At 40.4% G+C, this 20,539-nt stretch overlaps 1 protein-coding gene across 1 annotated transcript in view; it reads right to left on the bottom strand.

Moving 5' to 3' along the window:
* Positions 1 to 4,737: 4,737 nt before the first annotated feature.
* The window catches only part of Sh3d19 (SH3 domain containing 19), a 173,967-nt gene continuing 158,165 nt past the window's right edge, over positions 4,738 to 20,539 (bottom strand). The window contains exons 15-21 of the mRNA XM_026384710.2: positions 18,618 to 18,676; positions 16,420 to 16,622; positions 15,902 to 15,954; positions 14,156 to 14,342; positions 13,677 to 13,774; positions 8,929 to 9,047; positions 4,738 to 5,317 (exon numbers count right to left, since the gene is read on the bottom strand). Of these exons, the coding sequence (XP_026240495.2) occupies positions 8,931 to 9,047; positions 13,677 to 13,774; positions 14,156 to 14,342; positions 15,902 to 15,954; positions 16,420 to 16,622; positions 18,618 to 18,676 (717 nt within the window). The 3' untranslated portion in view covers positions 4,738 to 5,317; positions 8,929 to 8,930. The remainder of the gene's footprint in view (positions 5,318 to 8,928; positions 9,048 to 13,676; positions 13,775 to 14,155; positions 14,343 to 15,901; positions 15,955 to 16,419; positions 16,623 to 18,617; positions 18,677 to 20,539) is intronic.

Here is a 20,539-nt window from a genome sequence, read left to right on the forward strand (position 1 = left end):
AGGCCCCAGGAGTGAGGGAAGGGAAATAATTAATGTACAATTTGTTCCCTAGATGGTGGTTTCTCAACCTTGGCACTATGGATATTTAGGCTAGATAACAAGGGACTTTGCCATACATGGTAGGATATTAGCAGTTATCTCTAAATCTTTACAAATGAGCTAGATACCAGTAGCCCCTTCTCCCCAGTTGTAACAGAAATGTCTTCAGACATTGCCAAATATCCCATGGGGTGGTGGTGGTGGTGGGCAGAATTGTCCTCAGTTGGAACCACTGACCTTGACCCCATTCCACTACCTGATTCAAGTGGCAGTTGCAACTATGGGTGTGACCTGCTGAGTTTGCCATTTCTGTCCACGTACTATGGAAACAAAACTCATGTGGATGTGGTTTAACTGATCTGCTGTGCCTGCTGCCATCACAGAAACTCCCTAATCTGAATGTGCAGACACAAAAACCAACACAGTTTTGATTCAACCTGACCACTGATATGCTTTTGATATCTGAGTGGCCTTGGATAACATTATATATGGGAAAGGAAGGTGCAACTATTGGGTGACACAGCCCCTGTGACTAAACTACTATGGAGACAATATAAATCAGATTCATCAAGTCCTGAACTAAAATGACTTTGGGGTTATATGTTTGTATGTAAGGGGAAAAATGGGCCATGAGATGTCTATTGAAAACTGGGTTTGCTTTTGGGCTCATTTACTGTCCCACTAATTACTGACAATGATACCAAAGACTAGCAAATCAGTTTAAACTCTCTTGAATAGGTCATAACGAATAATAGAGCCTGACCTTAAAATACCTCCTGGCTCCCCAGAGACTTAGAGTTCACTATCTGGGACCCTGGAGAAGATGGCTGAGATCAATGCTACAGGCTGCCTTCATCTGCTGCTTTGAGTCTTACTGATAATAACCGTAATTAAATGGTATATGAGACAAATTTAGTGCATTTGGTTCTAGCCTCTGTTGGCTGGATTAATCAGAATGGCCATCAGAGTAGTTTACTCATGTAAAAATTCAAGTTTGGCCAACAGTGTGTCAGGCTGAGGAGTGAATTGTGAGAGGCAATCTGCCATAGACTGTGAGCATACCTGCACATTCTTGCAGAGTATGCCAAGAATACAATCCCTTGACTGCTCTTTGCCTGGGCCATTTCTCAGGGTTGCCTTTATGTCCTTGTGAGCAACGTTGAGGGATGAGGTAATGTTCCCCCAGGAAAAAAAGCAGGCTTGCTTCCACTTGCTATAAAAGTGGTAAATCTTAGTGTTCGTCTCCTATAACATAACCTACTGCACAATGGGCCTATGCATCACCTCACTGGGATTTAGGAGCTTCAGGAACTGACACAAATGAACATGAAACACAGCTATGACTTTTGCTGTAATAAAGTCCTTTGTTTCTGACCCAGTTAGTCTCATGTCTTCTGCCAGCACCCATGAGACTGCCAGGCTAACTTTTTAGCTTACAAGTTGGGTAAAACATCAAGCACTGCACAGTTCCCGATACTTTTCTCCTTCTCAATTATTCTGAAGCAAATCTGACATATCAAACATAAATATTTTAACATGTATCAATTAGCTTTCCATCACTGTAACAAAATACCTGGGAAAATCAACTTATAGAGAAGAAAAGTATATTTTAATTCAGTTTCACAGGTGGTTGCTTGGTTCCCTTGCCTTTGGGTCTGTGGTATCGTGGTATATCATGGCAGGAATGCAAGGTGTAAGAGGGCTGTTCCACCTTATGGTAGCTAAAAAGCAAAGGGGAGATGGGAGGGGGTCTGGGTCTCCATACCCTCTTCAAGGTCGGCCCCCAATGACTTAAGTCCCTTCTACTCAGCCCTTCTGCTTTAAAGGTGCCACCACCTCCCAGTAGCACCACAAACTGGGGACATTGAGCCTTTAACACAGGGTCCTTTGTGGGACAGTTCAGACCCAACTACAGCAACCTCTAAAATGAGTCCTCAGAAACACAGCAGCCCGGCACGGGAGTGCACACCTGGAACCCCAGATACTCTGGGATCAATCTCCAGGACACCATAACCACAAACCTCTAACATGCTTTCCCTGTCATTTGTCACCTGTGTAATGGGCGATTCTCTGTTGGAAGTTACTACAGTTTGGATCTGAATCCTCAGTCTGGGGCATTATTAGGAGGTGGTGGAACCTTTCAAAGGTGATTCCTAGTTGGATGAAGTTGGGTCAGTGGGGGCAGATATTGAGACCCTGGCCCCTTCTCTGTGTCCCAGCTGCCATGAGGTGAGCGATTTTCTTCACCATGTGCTTCTGCCATGAGGTACCCTGTTGCCACAGGCCCCAAAGTGCCAGGACCAACCAACGTGGACTGAAACCTTTGAAATCATAAGCCAAATTAAACCTTCCCTCCTTATAAGCTCTTTGCCTCAAGTGTTTTTTTTTTAATATTTATTTTTTAGTTGTAGTTGGACACAATACCTTTATTTTTTAATGTGGTGCTGAGAATCGAACCCAGGGCCTCATGCGTGCCAGGCAAGCGCTCTACTGCTGCGCCACAGCCCCACGCAGCCCTCAGGTGTTCTTAGTAGCAGGCAGTTAACTGACATAGACACAGGGCTTGAATTTGCGAAAGCTATCCTAGAGTTAAGGTATAGCGGCTGTCAGCTCCTAAACATCTGTGATGCTATAAGTTTTAATTTTGTGGTACAGGAGCCCTGAACCTAGGGGCGCTCTTTTTTGATTTTGTGTTGAGACAGGGTCTTGCTAAGTTATTAAGGTTGGCCTTGAACTTTTGATTCCCCTGCCACAGCCTCTCAAGTGGTTGGGATTATAGGCATGTGTCACCAGGTCCAGCCTCTAATTGTATTCTGTCAAAAGAAAATGTAACTTACTACCATAGCGGAAACTGATAATATCAATAGACTAATGAAACCAACTGCTAAGCTGGTCCTGTGGGCACATGCCTATAATCCCAGGGACTTGGGAGGCTGAGGCAGGAGGATCACAAGTTCAAGGCCTGCCCAGGCAATTTAGTGAGGCCCTGTCTCAAAAAAATTTTCAAAAAGGGCTGGGGCTATAGCTCAGTTGTAGAACACTTGCCTTGCACATGTGAGGCACTGGGTTCAATTCTTAGCACCACATAAAAATAAATAAATAAAAATGAAGGTATTGTGTCCATCGATGACTATATCATATATATATATCAATAAAACCTTCATTTTATTTATTTATTTTTATGTGGTGCTGAAGATCGAACTCAGGGCCTCGCATGTGCTAGCTGAGTGCTCTACCGCTGAGCCACAACCCCAGCCCCACTAAAAAAATATATTTTTTTAAAGTTTTAAAGTTTTTTTTAAAGTTTAAAAAAGGTCTAGAGATATAGCTCAGTAGTTTAGTAAACCTGGGTTTAATTCCCAGTACCAGAAACAACAACAAAAAATCAAAACAGAAAACCAACTGTTAAGGATTTGGAGCAACTACAATTCTCCAAACATTGCTAATGGAATGTAAAATGACACAACCACCTTGGAAAAAATAGGCAGTTTTTTATAAAATTAAAATATATCTGTTCTGTGACCTAATTATTGTTGTTATATTTTGCAGTTCTAGGGATGGAACTCAGGGCCTCATGCGTGCCAGGCAAGTGTTCTACCAGAGCTACATCCTGCCCCATAATCATTATTCTTAAAAGATGGAATTTCACAGGCTGGGGATGTGGCTCAGTGGTAGAGTGCTTGCCTGGCAGGCAAACATGTCTCCCTGGCTTCAATCCCCAGTGCTCATGGTGGGGGGGAAGATGGGCTCTCACTATATTGCCCTCGGTGGCCCCAAACTATGAGCTCAAGTGATCCCCTGCTTTAGTTTCCAGAGTCCCTGGGACTACAGGTACCCGCCACCAGGCCTGGCCATGACTTGATATTTTTTTCCTAGGTATTTATCCAAAAGAAATGAAAAGCTGTGCCCACAAAAAAAAAAAAAAAAAAAAAAAAAAAAAAATGTTTATATCAGCTGGGTGGGTGGCACACATCTGTAATCCCAGCAGTTTAGGAGGCTGAGGTAGGAGGATTGTGAGTTCAAAGCCAGTTTCAGCAAGTTAGCAAGGGCCTAAGCAACTCAGGGAGACCCTGTCTCTAATAAAATACAAAACAGGGGGCTGGGGATATAGCCCAGTTGGTAGAATGCTTGCCTCAAATGCACAAGGCCCTGGGTTCAATCCCCAGCACCAAAAAAAAAAAAAAAAAAAAAGAAAAGACAAAAAAGAAAAAAAAAAAAAAACCAAAACGGGCTGGGGATGTGGCTCAGTGGTTATGTGCCCCTGGGTTCAATTCCTGGTATACACACACACACACACACACACACAATGTTCACACCAACTTTATTTATAACAGCTAAAAACAATAGGAAAATGACAAACAAAATGTGGTATTCATACATTGAAAAGAAAGGGAATGAATTGATGCCACATAGGTAAGTTTCGAAAGTATTGTGCTGCGCAAAAGAAGCCAGAGGAGGGGCTGGGGATGTGGCTCAAGCGGTAGCGCGCTCGCCTGGCATGCGTGCGGCCCGGGTTCGATCCTCAGCACCACATACCAACAAAGATGTTGTGTCCGCCGAGAACTAAAAAAAATAAATATTAAAAATTCTCTCTCTCTCTCTCTCTCCCCCCCTCCCTCCCTCTCTCCCCTCTCTCACTCTCTCTTTAAAAAAAAAAAGTAGTCACTTTAAAAAAAAAAAAAAAAAAAAAAAAAAAGAAGCCAGAGGAATAGACTCTGTAAGATCACATTTTTATGAAAAGGGTGTGAGGGACTTTCTAAGGCAATGGCAAAGTTCTACGTGTTGGTTGGTAGTGACTGTCGGTATATAATTCTCAAAACTTACAGAATTACTTATTATGTTAAAAAAAAAGGAACATTTTATGTAAAAAAAAAAAAAAGGATCTAGCTAGATAGGTGTGAACTTGCTGCATTTCAGGGTCTGTCTGTCTCACTTTGGGGTACGCTGTCCGCACACCACACTAGTCCCTTCTCACCTACTCAGTCCGGAACCAAACCTAAATAGACTTTACTCCCCCCTGTCACGGGCTTCTTGGCTTCTGTGGTGTTCCCGATCTGGACTGCACGTGTCACTCAGCACAGTGGCCAGGGCTTCTCCTCCAGGAGTTGTGTGACCAGTGGTGATGATGATGTCCAACCTTCCGGTGGTCATGGTGTCAGTACATCGATGACCTGATGGTGGTGAACTTCACTGCCAAATCCAAAGAGGAAAAATCTCGCCTTCTTTATTGGGACGGCAGGTTTTTAGGGACCACTGGGTGCAGGGTTCTGCTCTGCAGCTATATTTGAGAATGCGATGCTGATTTTCATCTTCCCTGAGGTATTCGGCTTCCTGTCTGGTCTCATCACCACCCTAATTTTCCTCAAAAACTAGTCTGTTTCTGTGTCCATCAACTGGACTATGATAGAGAGGCACTCCACCTCCTTCCATCAGCAACCTGCACAGGGCCCACTATCCCACTGGGTAGGGGGCTTCGCATTGCACAGGGTTGTAGTGCTCTATGTGTTGATTCCAATCCACCCCTGACCCCTTCACTGCAGTGCTGAGTCTCACCACAGCCCAGCAAAGTCCTGTGACCGGCACAGATGCAGGCCTTTGCTCCCTCACATTCACTTGCCATTAGGATGCTGTCTATACAGATCAACTAGGTAACATTTTTGTCACTTTGTTTTGCGGGGTGGGGGGGCAGATTGAAACCAGGAGGGCTTAACCTCTGAGCCACATTCCCAGCCCTTTTTATTTTTGAAACAGTCTCGCTGAGTTGCTTAGGGCCTTGCTAAGTTTCTGAGGCTGACCTCAAACTTGTGATCCTCCTGCCTCAGCCTCCTGAGGCACGGGAATTATAGGCGTGTGCCACTACACATGGCCTCTTTTCCTTTCTTTAACCTCCTATCAATTTTATATTCTGTCATCCATTCATGTATCTAGGCAACATTTATTAAGCATCTATGAGATGCAAAGCATTTCTTTGAAGCATTTATAACAGTGCAGGCTGAGCTCAGCTCTCCAAAGACCCCTTGGCAGTTTAACAGGAAGAATTTGCAATTAAGGGAGTGGCCCCTAGATGGTGGTATTGTTCTGAGTGAGGCTCTGGATTTTTTTCCTTTCATATTTACAGTGAAGTAAAAAGACATAGGCTAGAAAATGATTTCTCATTAGTTCTATAAAACTTCACTGCTTAAGAATTCACTCAGTGGCATTCAAAATGGCATTGTATCATGAGTCATGTGGCCTGTGTGTATTTGACATTAATTATAACCATTAATGATCATATCAAAGTGAACATATTCCCTTATTATTAGCCCATATACCCATCAGTATTTTCTCTGGGTATATTTATCTAACCTTAAGAAAATGAATAAAATTTAAATGGTGATTGTTAAGAGCATTGATTTATAACCCTATAGAAAAAAATCTTTTCAAATACTAGTTGTAATAATCAAGTTTTATAAATAAACTGGCTTCTTTCATTCTGAATGTTACAGATTAATTTCCAGGCCTGGGATTTCCAGCCATGAAAACAAGGGTGCCTTTTAAAGAAATATGTTGTCTTTTAGTGTTCAAAGGCTAATACATAATGTGGCTTCTTCAGTTTTAACCTAACAATGAGAAAGGATTCAGAGACTCAGGATTTGAGCAGGCTTAGATGAACAATATCAAGTTTCCACTTAACATTCTTGAAAGGAAACAAAATGTATTCCTATTTCTTCCCTATAAAACTAACTGGGCATAAATATGTTTCTACTTAAACATGGTTGAGTCTCACCTTGAATTCAATCAATATTCAGAATAAGAAATTATCTATGAAAACCCACTGGTAACATTTTGTGGGAAATAAATGGCAAGCAAAAACCAGAACATAATAGAGGCAATCACACATAACTGGATTTTGTTTCAATATAGATTTTTTGCCAATGAATTAGAGAGAAAAGATAGTGTGTAGATCTAAGATAGTATTGCTATAGGTGAAATTCACCCACCCACCCATCCATCTATCCAACCAACCAAGCAACCAACCTATATGGCCCAAGGGATTTGAGATATGAAGATAAGAAGATGCCATTTCCAATCTCAAAAATTCAGTCTAGTCTAAGAAAGGGGCTTGGAAAAGTTCAGTTCGGTTTATTATAGTGTCAAGTAGATTTACAACTATTGCACTTTATCATTCTGCTTACAGAAGGCCAACATTAAGGGGGATATTTTTCTCCAAAAGAGATAAGTTTTCAGAATCTTCAATATGTTAAAATTACACAGGCAAAGAGGAAACCTCATGTCCCGTTCCCTAGTCCTGCCCCCTTCCTGCTGTTGTACAGCTTGCTGCCAATGAGAATTTTAGTTTGGATAATGGTTTAAAAGTCATCCCTTTCTCATTAAATGACCTTTGAGTGAAATTGGACAAGAATTCTCTTTATACTCTCTTCCTCACCCCAAACATAGAAAACACAGCTCCCATACTCCAAAATCAAATGTAACCATAAACCTTGGAGGTGAACTTCACTCAAAGACAAAGTAAATATTACTTCCTTCCAGACTCCACGTGGCATTCAGGTCAAGTGCAATCACTGGCTGCCCAGCTTTTGGGCAATGGGAGAAAACGACAGAGGCTCAAAAGTGATCCAGCATATAAAATTCTTCTCAAAAACAGAAGAAAGTCATGAACATTGTTGGGAAAGTGTTTTACATTTTCAAGAAATTCTATTCTACTGATGTGTTTGGAAGATTGTCTTCAACCTATTTGGCTTTAGCCCATCAGCTGTAACTGATTCAGTCATGTGAAGAACCACTTTTATCTTAAGCTTTGCAATGTATAACAATGGATGAAAGGAAAGTGGTTTTCTTATTTACTCTAATAATTGTGCTAAGAAGAGCTGGCAGGGGCGTGGCTGGTGGAGAGTACCAGCCTTCAGTCCTCTTAAATTATTTTTCATTCTGATTATATTTCGAATAAATGAGTGGTGGGGGCTTGGCACTGTTTTTCATCTTAACAGTTGCTCTGCATTCAAAGATGCTCTATGTGATTCATAATGTCCTACCATAACAAGACACAGCTTTTATATATTACTGGGGTAATGCAAAGAAAATGAATTTTCCTTTGGGTACCAGTAATTGTCAAAGGAATGATTGCAGATTCAGAGAATGTGCTTTTATAATAACCCTGTTAACATAAAGCATAGACTGAGCAAAGAAAAACCATGGCATGTGTGTGGAAGAGTCAGCTGCATTAGCAAGGCATCTTGGGGATGGTTTGGGCTTTTTTGACTAAGATACATGAAATTTTGACCCCCTTCAGCTCCTTGGACCAAGAGGAAGCAGTAACATAGGAGTATTTGCTGAGTGTGAGCTGACTTTGCCATGTGCTTAGAAATGCTCCAACTAGTTAATAAACTCTCTCTCTCTCTGCCCTGGTACTAAGGCTAATGTGCTCAGGCTGTTAGAAATAATTTGAATATCAAAAATGAAATTGAGATTACCAACCATGTCCTGATAGTTATAGCATGTAGAATGTCAAACATCCTCTTTTTAAACTAAAGTAAAAATGAAGAAGCATGGTTAATTAATTTGTGCTGATTAAAACACACCTCCAAGTGCAACTTGGGTTTGCAGCCACTCCATGCGGCTGTGTCACCTGACACTCTCCCTGGGGGAGGGGGGGGACATGTGTATCTGCCTTGCTAATCCCTCCAGGTGTCTTCCTAGCCCATGTGCACACTCCCACTGTGAAGGAAAGCTAGCTACAAAACCTAGAAGTTTTCTGCTTTCAGAAAATTCTAGTGTATCGTGTACACCTCAGGTATTTCTCTTTCTGCTTAAAAAAATAGTGCAAAAACATCTGATAGTCAAAATGATAGTTCAAGCGAGTTTTCGTGCCAGGGAACAGTGGAGCTTCACCTTTAGCTGACTTGTAGAATGTGAACGTAGTTTTTGGGAAATATTCCAGATTTTCCCATTAGTTCTCCACTCATCCAGTCGTCATCTACAGATTCCAGCCCTGTTATTATATCCCCAGCCTGTAATAAGACAGGAATTGGAAATAAGTATTGGTTTCTATTGGATCTAAGCATGGTAAGTAGCCTACCTGGAATGGCATGAATAGTCTCTCCTCTTTATAGAACTCAAATATCTTGATTTGCAGGGAGAATTCAATGACATGCCACAGAAATGATCTACACCTAATGATGATACCATCTGCTCCCCTATTTGTCTTCCTCAAATCCTATTCCCTTGCCATTATCAATTTTGCTGCACTTTGATTTTCATGCTAATAAATTGGTGGTGGGGGGGGGTAGTACCAGGGATAGAACTTAGGGGAACTCAACCACTGAGCCAGACCCTTATTTTATATTTATTTAGAGACAGGATCTCACTGAGTTGCTTAGCACCTCACTTTTGCTAAAGCTGGCTTTGAACTCTTGACCCTCCTGCCTCAGCCTCCTAAGCAGCTGGGAATATAGGTGTGTGCCATGACGCATAGCTCTGCTTATAATTTTATGATTCCTAAAGTTACCACCACCAATTGAGAATCCTTCTTGAATAAATGACAATATCAGCCATATATACACATACACATATATTTTCATCTAACATTATTTACTGAGCTCCTAGTATGTGTCACTCATTGTTCTGGGCACTATGGAAATAGTAAATAGGCGTCATTCTCAAGTGGGAAGACATAAGCAGAGCAAAGCAGACAATATGGAGTTGCTGCCTCATTGGGGTAATCAGAGAGGGTCCCATGGAAGAACAACACTATACAAAGCCTTGGAATGAGAGTGAGCCATGAGCTTACTGGCTGCCTGGTCCTAGTCTATGCACTTTACACAGGAACTAACTCAATTTAAACAATACCATAGTCCCAGAGATGGCCATCATTATTATTGTCCTCATTTTAGAGCTACATTTTTATATATTTCTTTATTTTAAAGAAAACGAAACTAGTCGCTGGGCATGGTGGTGCACTCCTAAAAGCCCAAAGGCTGTAGAGACTGAGGTAGGAGGACTGCAAGTTCAAAGCAAGCATGAGGGGTGCCTGGGGCTGTGGCTCAGCAGTGAGCGCTCGCCTAGCATGTGCAAGGCCTTGGGCTCGATCCTCAGCACCACATAAAAATAAATAAATAAATATTTAAAAAATAAAGGTATTGTGTCAAACTACAACTAAAAAATATTTTTTTTAAAAAAGTTAAGCATCTGAAGTTTAGCAAGGTCCTAAAACAACTCAGCAAGACTCTGTCTCTATCACATGTGTGAGTAGTAGCAGAACCAGAATTCAATTCCAGTGTGATTCTAAGGCTGAGATTCTAGGTGGTAACCACATTTTACACTGGATCTTTTTGCTTAGGTACTTACTGTAATTGCTTTTTAAACATCCTGAGCATTTGTCGTGTACATAATGGTATTCAACCTTCACCATTTGTTTTTTTGCATTCCTCCATGGCTCAATATCAAATTTACATTTCCCCCCTTATCTTAAGAGCTCCACCCTGATTCAGAACACTCACTGATCTTCACCAGGTTAGTCAAAGGGGCAGAGTCTTATTCATGTGCAAAACAGAATTCTTCTAGTAGATGAAGACATTAACTATTTTGCTCCTTATGGTAACTAACCATTTTGGGATAATCTGGGTTTAAGATTCTACAATGGTCCAAAGTGACCCTGGATACTCTTTAAAATAACTTTATCAGGTTACAGGGGTTTATTTGTAGCCCTAGTCATTGCCCTCTAAAAACAATGGTTTGATTTCATTTATTTTGATATGGTGCTGGGGATCAAACCCAGGGCCTCATACTTGCGAGGCAAGGGCTCTGCCACTGAGCTACAATCTCAGCCCTCTTTTTTATTTTTTACAAGAGGATCTCCCTAAGTTGCTGAAGGCCTCACCAAATTACTGAGGCTGGCCTTGAATTTGTAATCCTACTGTCTCAGCCTCCAGAGTCCCTAAGACTATAGGCACTTGGCACCACACCCGGCAGATTTAAAGCCTTTAATTATGGAAAATGGAAAGGCAACATTTTGATTGTCAGACTTCATTAATCTATTCCTGCTAAACTCTGTAAAATTCTGGCTATTCGCCAGGTGTGGTGGCACACACCTGAAATCCCAGAGGAGGATCAAGAGTTCAAAGCCTCAGCAACTTAGTGAGGCCCTCAGCAATTTAGTGAGACCTGTCTCTAAGTAAAATACAAAAAAAGGGCTGGGATGTGGCTCAGTGGTTAAGTGCCACTGGTTCAATTTCTGGTAACTCCATCACCCCCCCCCCCAAAAAAAAAAAAAAAAGTAAATTCTGGCTATTCAGTTCTGTTACAAATAAATTCCTTCTGATTCCTCAATTACAGTATAATGTTTGACTGAAGCTATTTTTCTTAGCTCTGGTTCATACCTACACACCACGTTAATTTACTGAGAGGGTTCTTTTTAAAAAGAAATTCTTTTTTTAAATAGACTTTTTACTTTATTTGTTTATTTGTATGTGGTGCTGAGGATTGAACCCAGGGTCTCACACATGCCAGGCAAGTGCTCTACCACTGAGCCACAATCCCAACCCCTTAAAAGAAGTTCTATCTACTAACATTCTCTGGATATTTAATAAAATATTAATGACTAACACCACTGAAAGCAGTAAAGAATCCCTCTAAAAAAATCTAGCACTGTTCTGACTGAGTCATTTATTTGTGAAATGAAGACAACCTGTTCATTGAAAGTACTATAAATTCTGTTATTTCAATCAACATAACTTAAAGGAAGTAATACTCAAAAAATTGGAATTCAGATTCTTCACTTGCAGTAATATTTTATGAAAAAATAAGGAATAAATTCTGAGCCACTGATTCACAAGACTGAAGAGGACTTGGGCAATGTTTCTAAACTTTTAGATTTTAAGGATCAAGATATTAAAAAGAAAAAAAATATTAATATAGAGTTAACAACTGAATTTTGCAATAGTAAGGATATAGGAAATTATCTATCACTTGCTAAAATGATTTATAATAGAAATGGCATTTCAATATGAAAATGTCAGAAGAGCATTCTCAAAGGATAAGTCTATCCTGAAGTAGGAAAGGTAGCAACCTTATTCTGACACACCTCGGCCCACCTCCCTCACTCCCCCAACGTCTAATACCTAATAGTGCCTTATTTTCCTCATTCTGTTACAGACAAGTAAAAACCTTATTTGGGCACCCAAGGTCTCAAGTCTCATCTCCTCTAATCAGTCCTTCAGGCAGAATACCCTCCACATGGAGACTTGACCTTTGTCTCCCACAGGCTATGCTGACAGTAATGACTACAGAAATCTCCCTCCCCCTCCTCTAGCACACAGTCCCCAGGGCACTGTCCTGGGTGTTTTTCCCTGACCATGGCCCAAGGGAAATAGAATCATGGAAATAATCCATTTTCACTTTAAGAAAAAATAAGAGGTACTTCTTTTTTTCTTTTAGTTATAAATGGACACAATATTTTTATTTTACTTTCATGTGTTGCTGAAGGTAGAACGCTTGCCTAGCACTGGGTTCCATCCTCAGCCCAAGAGGTATTTCTTTTTTTTTTTTTTTAAACAGGAAAGAAAACTTTATTGAAGAATATTAAATAGGAAAAATAAAATTGAACTCAACTTCCCTTAAACAAAAATCAGGAGAGGTTTTAAGCTCTGGGTGAACTTGTGAAAATGTACTGAGAGACACTGATAGGTGAGACACTGAGAGACACTGATAGGTACTTCTTTGGTAAAGTAAGATTAGGGATATTTTAGGCTTTTAAAAAAAGAAAGAAAAAGAAAACTAGCTGGGCATGTTGGCGCACACCTGTAATCCCAGCAACTTGGGAGGCTGAGGCAGGAGACTCTCGAGTTCAAAGCCAGCCTCAGCAATAGCGAGGCACTAAGCAACTCAGTGAGACCCTGTCTCTAAATAAAATACAAAATAGGGCTGGGGGTGCAGCTCAGTGGTCAAGTGCCCCTGAGTTCTATCCCTAGTACCAAAACAAACAAACAACAAACATCTTTGAAAGTAGGTTAGCATTTTGGAACTAAAACCGAAAAGCTCTGTTGAATGTCTCTGTGGACAAGACACAGTGTCTTCTGAACTACAGTGCCACAATGGCAAACTGTAGCAGCTGTCACCTGTTTCTTCACTGATTTCTTTTTTTTAATATCTATTTTTTAGTTATAAGTGGACACACAATATCTTTATGTGGTGCTGAGGATCGAGCCCAGTGTTTCATGCATACTAGGCGAGCGCTGTACCTCTGAGCCACAACCCCAGCCCCTCTTCACTGATTTCAAAGGCGTGTTGGTAGCAGGCTGTGAGGGCCACGTAGAGGATTGCCCTTTATTAGAGCAACTAATGGAAACTACCAGATTACTAAGAACCAAGGTTATAACAACAAGAACAAGGAATTACTTTGAGGGCTGTGAGATTATTAAGTCAAGGTTTTCTCGAAGAACCTTCATGTCTGGTTGATAATGTAAATCATTACTTCTATTTGCCTAATGTACTTTCTCTACTCCTTCCCTTAGAATGAAAGTGTGAGATTCCTTCAGTCTTAGGTAACGATTACTATCCCACCCAAATGTTCTACTCTCCAATGGAAGACACTTCAAAAGGTACAGTGCTTACTCCAGGTACACAAAGATACACATACTGACCTTGAAGGAGAGCTCGTCTTCATTCTCCCCCTGGAAATCATACAAGGCTTTGGCCTTCCTCCCCTTCAGTGATATGGCAGACATACTTTTTGCCTCAGCTGTAAAGACATGAAAAATTCCAATGTATGGAAACACAGTGGACTAAAACACTAATGGAGCATTTCAAGAACCCCCCGTCATTCTCAGAATACAACATCTTCAATTTATTTTGAATTAACTTGCAAAAAAAGGAAGGATGTTCTCTTAGCAGAAAACAATTATGTAAAATATATTTAACAGACATAATCAGCCATTATTTAGTGAAGGCAGTTTTATATTTTTTCTTAACTCTAACAAAGTAGACTCTGAATGAAGTTTGCATAACTTTATGGATCAACTCTTTCAAATAACTTAAACTGAACATGGCTGGGGAAAAGGAATATATATGAGGCCTTTGGTTCCCCTTGAAGAGTAAGGGCCATGTCTTGTAGCTGTCATACCTGGACAGGGCTGCACAAAAACTGCTGGGAAGATCCCCTCTCTGTCGTGCAGTCTGCCCCGATACCAGTCGGAGTCCAGACGCTCGAGGATCAGGATCCGGTCTCCCCTCTTGAAGGATAAGTCTTCACTGGTTTCTGCTGTGAAACTGTGGAGGGCTCTGCACCATTCTCCAGAAAGGCTGTTGTCCTGTTATGAAGCAAAAGGCTGGTAAGAAATGTGAGTTTATATTTCAAATCGAGTTCTACAAAGCTTAAAAAATGGTGAGGCTGGGCACCTGGCATTCCAGCTACTCAGGGGGCTGAGGCTGGAGGATTTCAAGTTCAAGGCCAGCCTCAGCAATTTAGCAAGAACCTGTCTCAAAATAAAAAAGGGCTTGGGGTGTAGCTCAGAGATAAAGCACCCCTAGGGTCAATCCTTGGTACAAAAAAAGAGAAAAAAGTGGCGGGGGTAGGGGGAAATAATAAAAACTAAGGGTCTTTATTTCAAAGCCTGAAGTCTTCTTAAATTACCCAATATTTTATGTTCCTATTAAGCTTCAGAAATAAAAGTTTCTGATAACTTTTTTTCTTAAATATAATTTTAAGGGTTGGGATTGTGGCTCAGCGAGGCACTGGGTTCGATCCTCAGTGCCACATAAAAATAAATAAATAAATAAATAAATAAAGGCGTTTACAACTAAACGCAAAAACAAAAGCACACTGGCATGAAATTCACATAAAACAAGTAATCATTTTAAAAAATATATAATTTTAAGCTAGAAGCAATGGCACATGCCTGTAATCCTAGCAGCTTGGGAGGCTGAGATGGGATGACCTTGAGTTCAAATCCAGCCTCAGCAAGGATGAGGTGCTTAACAACTCAGTGAGACCCTGTCTCTAAATAAAATACAAAATAGGCTGGGGATATGGCTCAGTGCTTGAGTGTCCCTGAGTTCAAAATTCCTGGTACCCCTCCAAAATTAAAAATATATATATAATTTTAAATAAAATACTATTTTATTGCTGCTTTATTATATTTTCTTGATTACTAGTAAGGTATCAGCCACTTACAACTTTTTTATGAATTTTCCAATTGTGTCTTTTCCCTCTTCTTCCTTTTTTTTGGTTTTTTTGGTACCAGAGATTGAATCTAGGGCCACTTACCTACTAAGCCACATCACCAACCTTTTTTTTTTTTTATTTTTAATTTTGAGACAAGGCCTTACTAAGTATTACTGAGGCTGACTTAGAATCTGGGATCCTCCTGCCTCAGCTCCTGAGCCACTGGGATTACAGGTGTGTCTGCCATTTCTGTTTTCTTCAAGAGACAACGTGTGCTTCATTGCCCAGGTGGAGTGTCTGGCTATTTACAGTGCAACTCCAGTGCTTGAAGCTGGTAGGTCCCATGAGGCCACTGTATCAGTGCTCAGCTTAGTATGGACACCCGACAGGCATAAGACACTACGGCCTTCAACTTGGGGCTCAAACAATCCTCCTGCCTCCACCACTGAGTTCCTGGGACGACAGGGAATACCACCAGTGGATGGCTTCTTTCCTCATTTTCTGTCAGGATCTATATGTCTTTGAATAAGCTCTATGCATAATATTACATTGAATTAATCGTCTTACTATTTAATTTATTACAAACATTTGCTATATGAATTGAAAAATGATTTCATACTGTTTTCTCTTGGTAATTGTAATTTTAATATTCCTCCCAGGGTTTCAAGCTGGCTGTCCCAACAGTCCCCCACTCCAGCAGCCTACCTGAGAGTGTGAGCCAGAATCTTCTTTTTTGGTCTTTGGTGGTATCTTTGTTCCTACATTAAAAACAAAAGGTCAAAATGTCAGATGAGAAGACCGCTGGTATTAGAGAAAAACGTTTAGGTGGGGGTGGGAGGCGTAAGTCTGAAATTCCAGACCAGTGTCTTCATTTATTAGCTATGTCCCTTGATCTCTAATCCCCTCTCTGGGATTGTTTTATTACTCTAAAGTGAAGAAGGATATACATTAATTAAACTGTATAGCTCATGTGTTTAAGAAATCCTGGCCACTTTGTAAATGACACCATTGTTAATTAACCTAAAACAGCAAAATCAGCTCAGAGATGATCACAGTAATAGCTATCCCATATAAATTACCGCTTAAAATATTTCCCCTTCTACCTTAAAAATATGGCCATGTGGATTATACAACTTAAGTATTATTAAGTATTATCATATTATTAGCTTATTTAAATTAGAATATGACATAATTTTTAAAAAACCCATATTTTCTATACTCACTTAAAACATTTGCACCAGAGGTGGAATAATCCTCAACAAGTTCCACGAAGTTAAGGGGGAAGATCCCAGTTCTGTCTTGAAGCTCTCCTCTTGCCCATTCCTCATTCATGTACTCTTTAAGAATAATCATTTCTCCCTCTGAGAAACTTAACTCATCCTTCTGGTCTCCAATATATTCAAACCGAGCAACACATCTTGTATTTCTGAACAAAGAACACATCTGTGGGTTAAACTAGAGAATACTGATTTTTTTTGAGGAGGGGCGCTGGGGATTGAATCCAGAGGTGCTTTGCCACTGAGCTACATACCCCGCCCTTTTTGTTTTCTATTTTAAGACAGGGTCTCACTAAGTTGCAAGGGCCTTGCTTAGTTGCTGAGGCTGGGAATGGAACTCAGGAGCATCCCAAACCCCTGGGACTGCCGTTAATATAAACACATAAAAGATTTTAACTAGGTTTATTTTCAATTCTAGAATTGGGGCAACACTTCACTCCATAAAACAGTACTAACTTCTAAAATGCTTCAAAACCTTCACTCAGTCTCTCAATAGACATTTATTCTGTGTTTAATATGGAACAAGGTGTATTTTGGATAATTTTAACATTTTCCATGAAAAAGAGTAAGTGACACATCTAAAGGACAGCGCTTACTGTTTGGATGTGAGCTGATTCACTCAGAAAGCTCAAGGTCACAGAATACATGCAGAGGAACAGAGAAGCAGCTGAATGGTTGGTTCATGCTGCCATGTCTGTCTTTTGATCATTTTTACTTCATTACAGAAGCGTTCTAGACTCCATATGTTTGTGGGCCACACCAATCCATGATCCCATCTGCAGCCTTTCAATCACAAATGCATTGAGTTTAGGGGCCCTATCCCAAGAATCTCAGGGCAAAGACACCAAACTGCCTGAGCAAGAATCAGGGCAGCAGCAGTAGCATCAGATGGGCCAATCAGTCGATGAGTTGAATGTATAGATGAATGGCCTCACAAATTGGAAAGGTTGGAAGAAAACAGAAATTTGGTACTTCAAAACATGTAATCTACCAACTCTGTTCCTTTATGAAATGATTGTTACATCTCCTTTAAAAAAAGGCTTTGTTTATGAGACTTGGAACAATCCTTAAGTGGTGTGCAATTTTGACCAAAAAGAACATAAAAGGAGAGCCAACTTGTTGTCTCTAGAAGGTCTGATTTAAAATCAAACCTCTGATTTGAAACTTCAGGAAGGAAGTTATCTATAGCAAGGTGTTTGAAGAGAACAGGCGGGTCCTGGATCCACTCAAGTTCTGGTTGAAGTCAGGTCAGTGGATCCACGGCTGTTCAAGCCTACTTTAAATTCAAACTGTTGATAAGGTCCGTGCTGCTCAAAAACAGGAGAAAAGTGGAACCTGAAACTGAATTCACTGCTGTGGCAATGGAAGTTTCTTATTTGTGATAACCTTTGCATTTATTTTCTCAAGTCCCCTGGGAGCACCTCCTTATGTCTGACCTATTCATCGACAGGTTTACAGTCACCGGCAGGTAGTGAATTCTATTAATTTGCTCATTTTACTAGAATATAAAGTTGCATTTTGGCAGGGTTTTAAATCACCAAGGAGTTACAATGATGCATAAAAGGGTTTATAAATTCAAGCAAAGGTCTTTAGATATACAGAAAGATCCCTTCAACTTAACTCTTCCTTTACTTTCTTCTAGTCCTTTTTGAAAGCAAAATAACACAACATTTCTAGCAGGGATTTGTTGCTGTTGTTGTTGTTTTGTGGTCCTAGCCACAAAACCCAGGGCCTGGTTTGTACACACCAGGCAAATGCTCTACCACTGAGGCTACACCCTCAGCCCCAGCTAGTGGTTTTTGTATGACCCACATTTCTGTAAGATTCAAACGTTTTCCCTGTCAAAGCAGTTGAATCTTACCATCTCTGCCCAGGCCAAAGCCACACCTTAGAGGCAGCAGGCTTGGCTCCCCCAGCAGCTCTCTGCAAGCATTGGATGGACAGCTACTATCAACACACAGCGTTTTCAGCAAAACCTGAACCCACTTTGGCTTTTTTAAAAAGCAAAGCTTTCCTCATAATTGAAAACAAAAGAAAACATGAGAATCTGAATATTACACACTGGAAGTGTTTAAGCTTGGTAATTCTTCATGATATAAATTCTTACTTCCTCTATATTTCATGCAAAGGAACATAGAACTTACTTAACACAATGAGATGAAACTGATTCTCTTTTCCCATTTTCTCCTTCTGGAATATCAACCTAGTAAAGACAAAATCATGGTAACAATTGTATTTTTTTTTTCCAAACTTCAATAAGATATATATCTATATATATTTTGTTTATTTTCACTTATATTGAGGATTGAACTCAGGAGTGCTCTACCTCTGTGCTACATCCCCAGTCTTTTTTTTTTTTTTTTTTTTTTTTTTAAATCTTGAGACAGGTCTCTCTGAGTTGTCCAGGCTATCCTTGAACTTGCCATCTTCCTGCCTCAGCCTCCAGAGGCTGGGGTTATAGGCATGCTATAACCAGGCTGGACTTTAGTAGGATAAATTTCAGGCCAAGAAGTTAGAAAATGCATGACTGAAATCAACTAGTTTAACTAGGTGTTAAACTTGTTATACCACAGGTGCTAAACAGTAAAAAATCCAGCATGTGGATTTTGGGAAAAATGTACAGCTCGTGAAGTAGCCCTCCTTGAGTAGGCGATCCACCCTTCTCTTATTTGCTGGGATAAACACAATCATATTCTACTTCTGACTGAGTTTTCTCTAAGTTTTCTGGTTCTCCAAGATGAAAACTTCAGCTGAGAAGGATTTAAGAAAGGAATCAGCCATTAAGGCATAAATGCTGTCGCACATGGGCACTACCACACCTGTTCACATCGACAGCAGGATTCTGCATTACTCTTCAAATCTCCAAACAAAACAATTTGACCAAACTCGTGGATCTTCTTCATATCCATAACTGTGGAACATCTTTTTTTCCCCCTTCAATGTGAACAGGGAAAGAAGAAAGGTATTCACCTAAGTGAGCATGTACTAACTGGCAGGCACTTTATATATAATCTACAAGGCTCAAAGGAGCTGGGCTGTAATAAAATTGTTGGCCATATGTACACAGTCTGAAACTACTTAAGGCTATGAGGTTTATATTAAATAAATCAGTGCCCTTCTTGATGAATTCTACCAAGTTCGAAGTTTTAAAACAATTTTTTAAACTTGTGGGCTTAGAAAAAACATTTATACCAATAATGTGGCAGGCTTGCTGTGATTGATTTCAGTGTGGTAATTGTGCTTTTTAAAGTACTGCTCCATTGGGCAAAAGAAAAATGAGGAAGAGTGCTAAAACCAACATTATTCTTAATATTAATTTAGAGAATGTGGCTTGAATTTCTCCAAAGAATCAGGCCATATATACACTGGACAATTTTAAGAATGGCATTTTGTAATCCAAGAGACACATTCATTTCTACTTGAAAAATACACATTTTCTGTTATACTTGTTTCAGATGTAATGGAAAATTGCTCTCTCCCCCCCCAATAAGCTGTGGAAGCGAAACTATTTTTTTGGGGGGGTGAAGGATACCAGGGATTGAACTCAGGGACACTAGACCACTAAGCTACATCCCCAGTACCCCCCTTTTTGTATTTGGAGACAGGGTCTCACTGAGTTGTTTAGAGCCTCACTGTTGCTGAGGCTGGTTTTGAACTCGTGATCCTCCTGCCTCTGCCTCCTGAACTGCTGAGATGACAGGCATGCGCCGATGCACCTGGCTGAAGCTGAATTATTTAAGTAGAGTTATTGATATTTCATAGTATTTATCAATAAGTCACATGGGGCTGAGTCATAATCTTCCTATGGATACAAATGTTCAATGGGCAGTCTTTTTTTTTTTTTTTTTTTTTTTTGTGGTGCTGGGGATTAAACCCATGGCCTTATGAAGGCGAGACAAGCACTCTACCACCTGAGCTGCATCCCCAGCCCTCAATGGGCAATCTTGTTTTATCCTCATGTTGCACAGTCATCTGGTCTTAGTACCTGAAGCTCCAACACACAGGTAGGCACTCCAAGTTAGGCTGTGAGGGCTTATGCAATACTGATGCTTTAATATAATTTTTC

The sequence above is a fragment of the Urocitellus parryii genome, chromosome 10, assembly GCF_045843805.1.
Source record: "Urocitellus parryii isolate mUroPar1 chromosome 10, mUroPar1.hap1, whole genome shotgun sequence".
Taxonomy (NCBI): domain Eukaryota; kingdom Metazoa; phylum Chordata; class Mammalia; order Rodentia; family Sciuridae; genus Urocitellus; species Urocitellus parryii.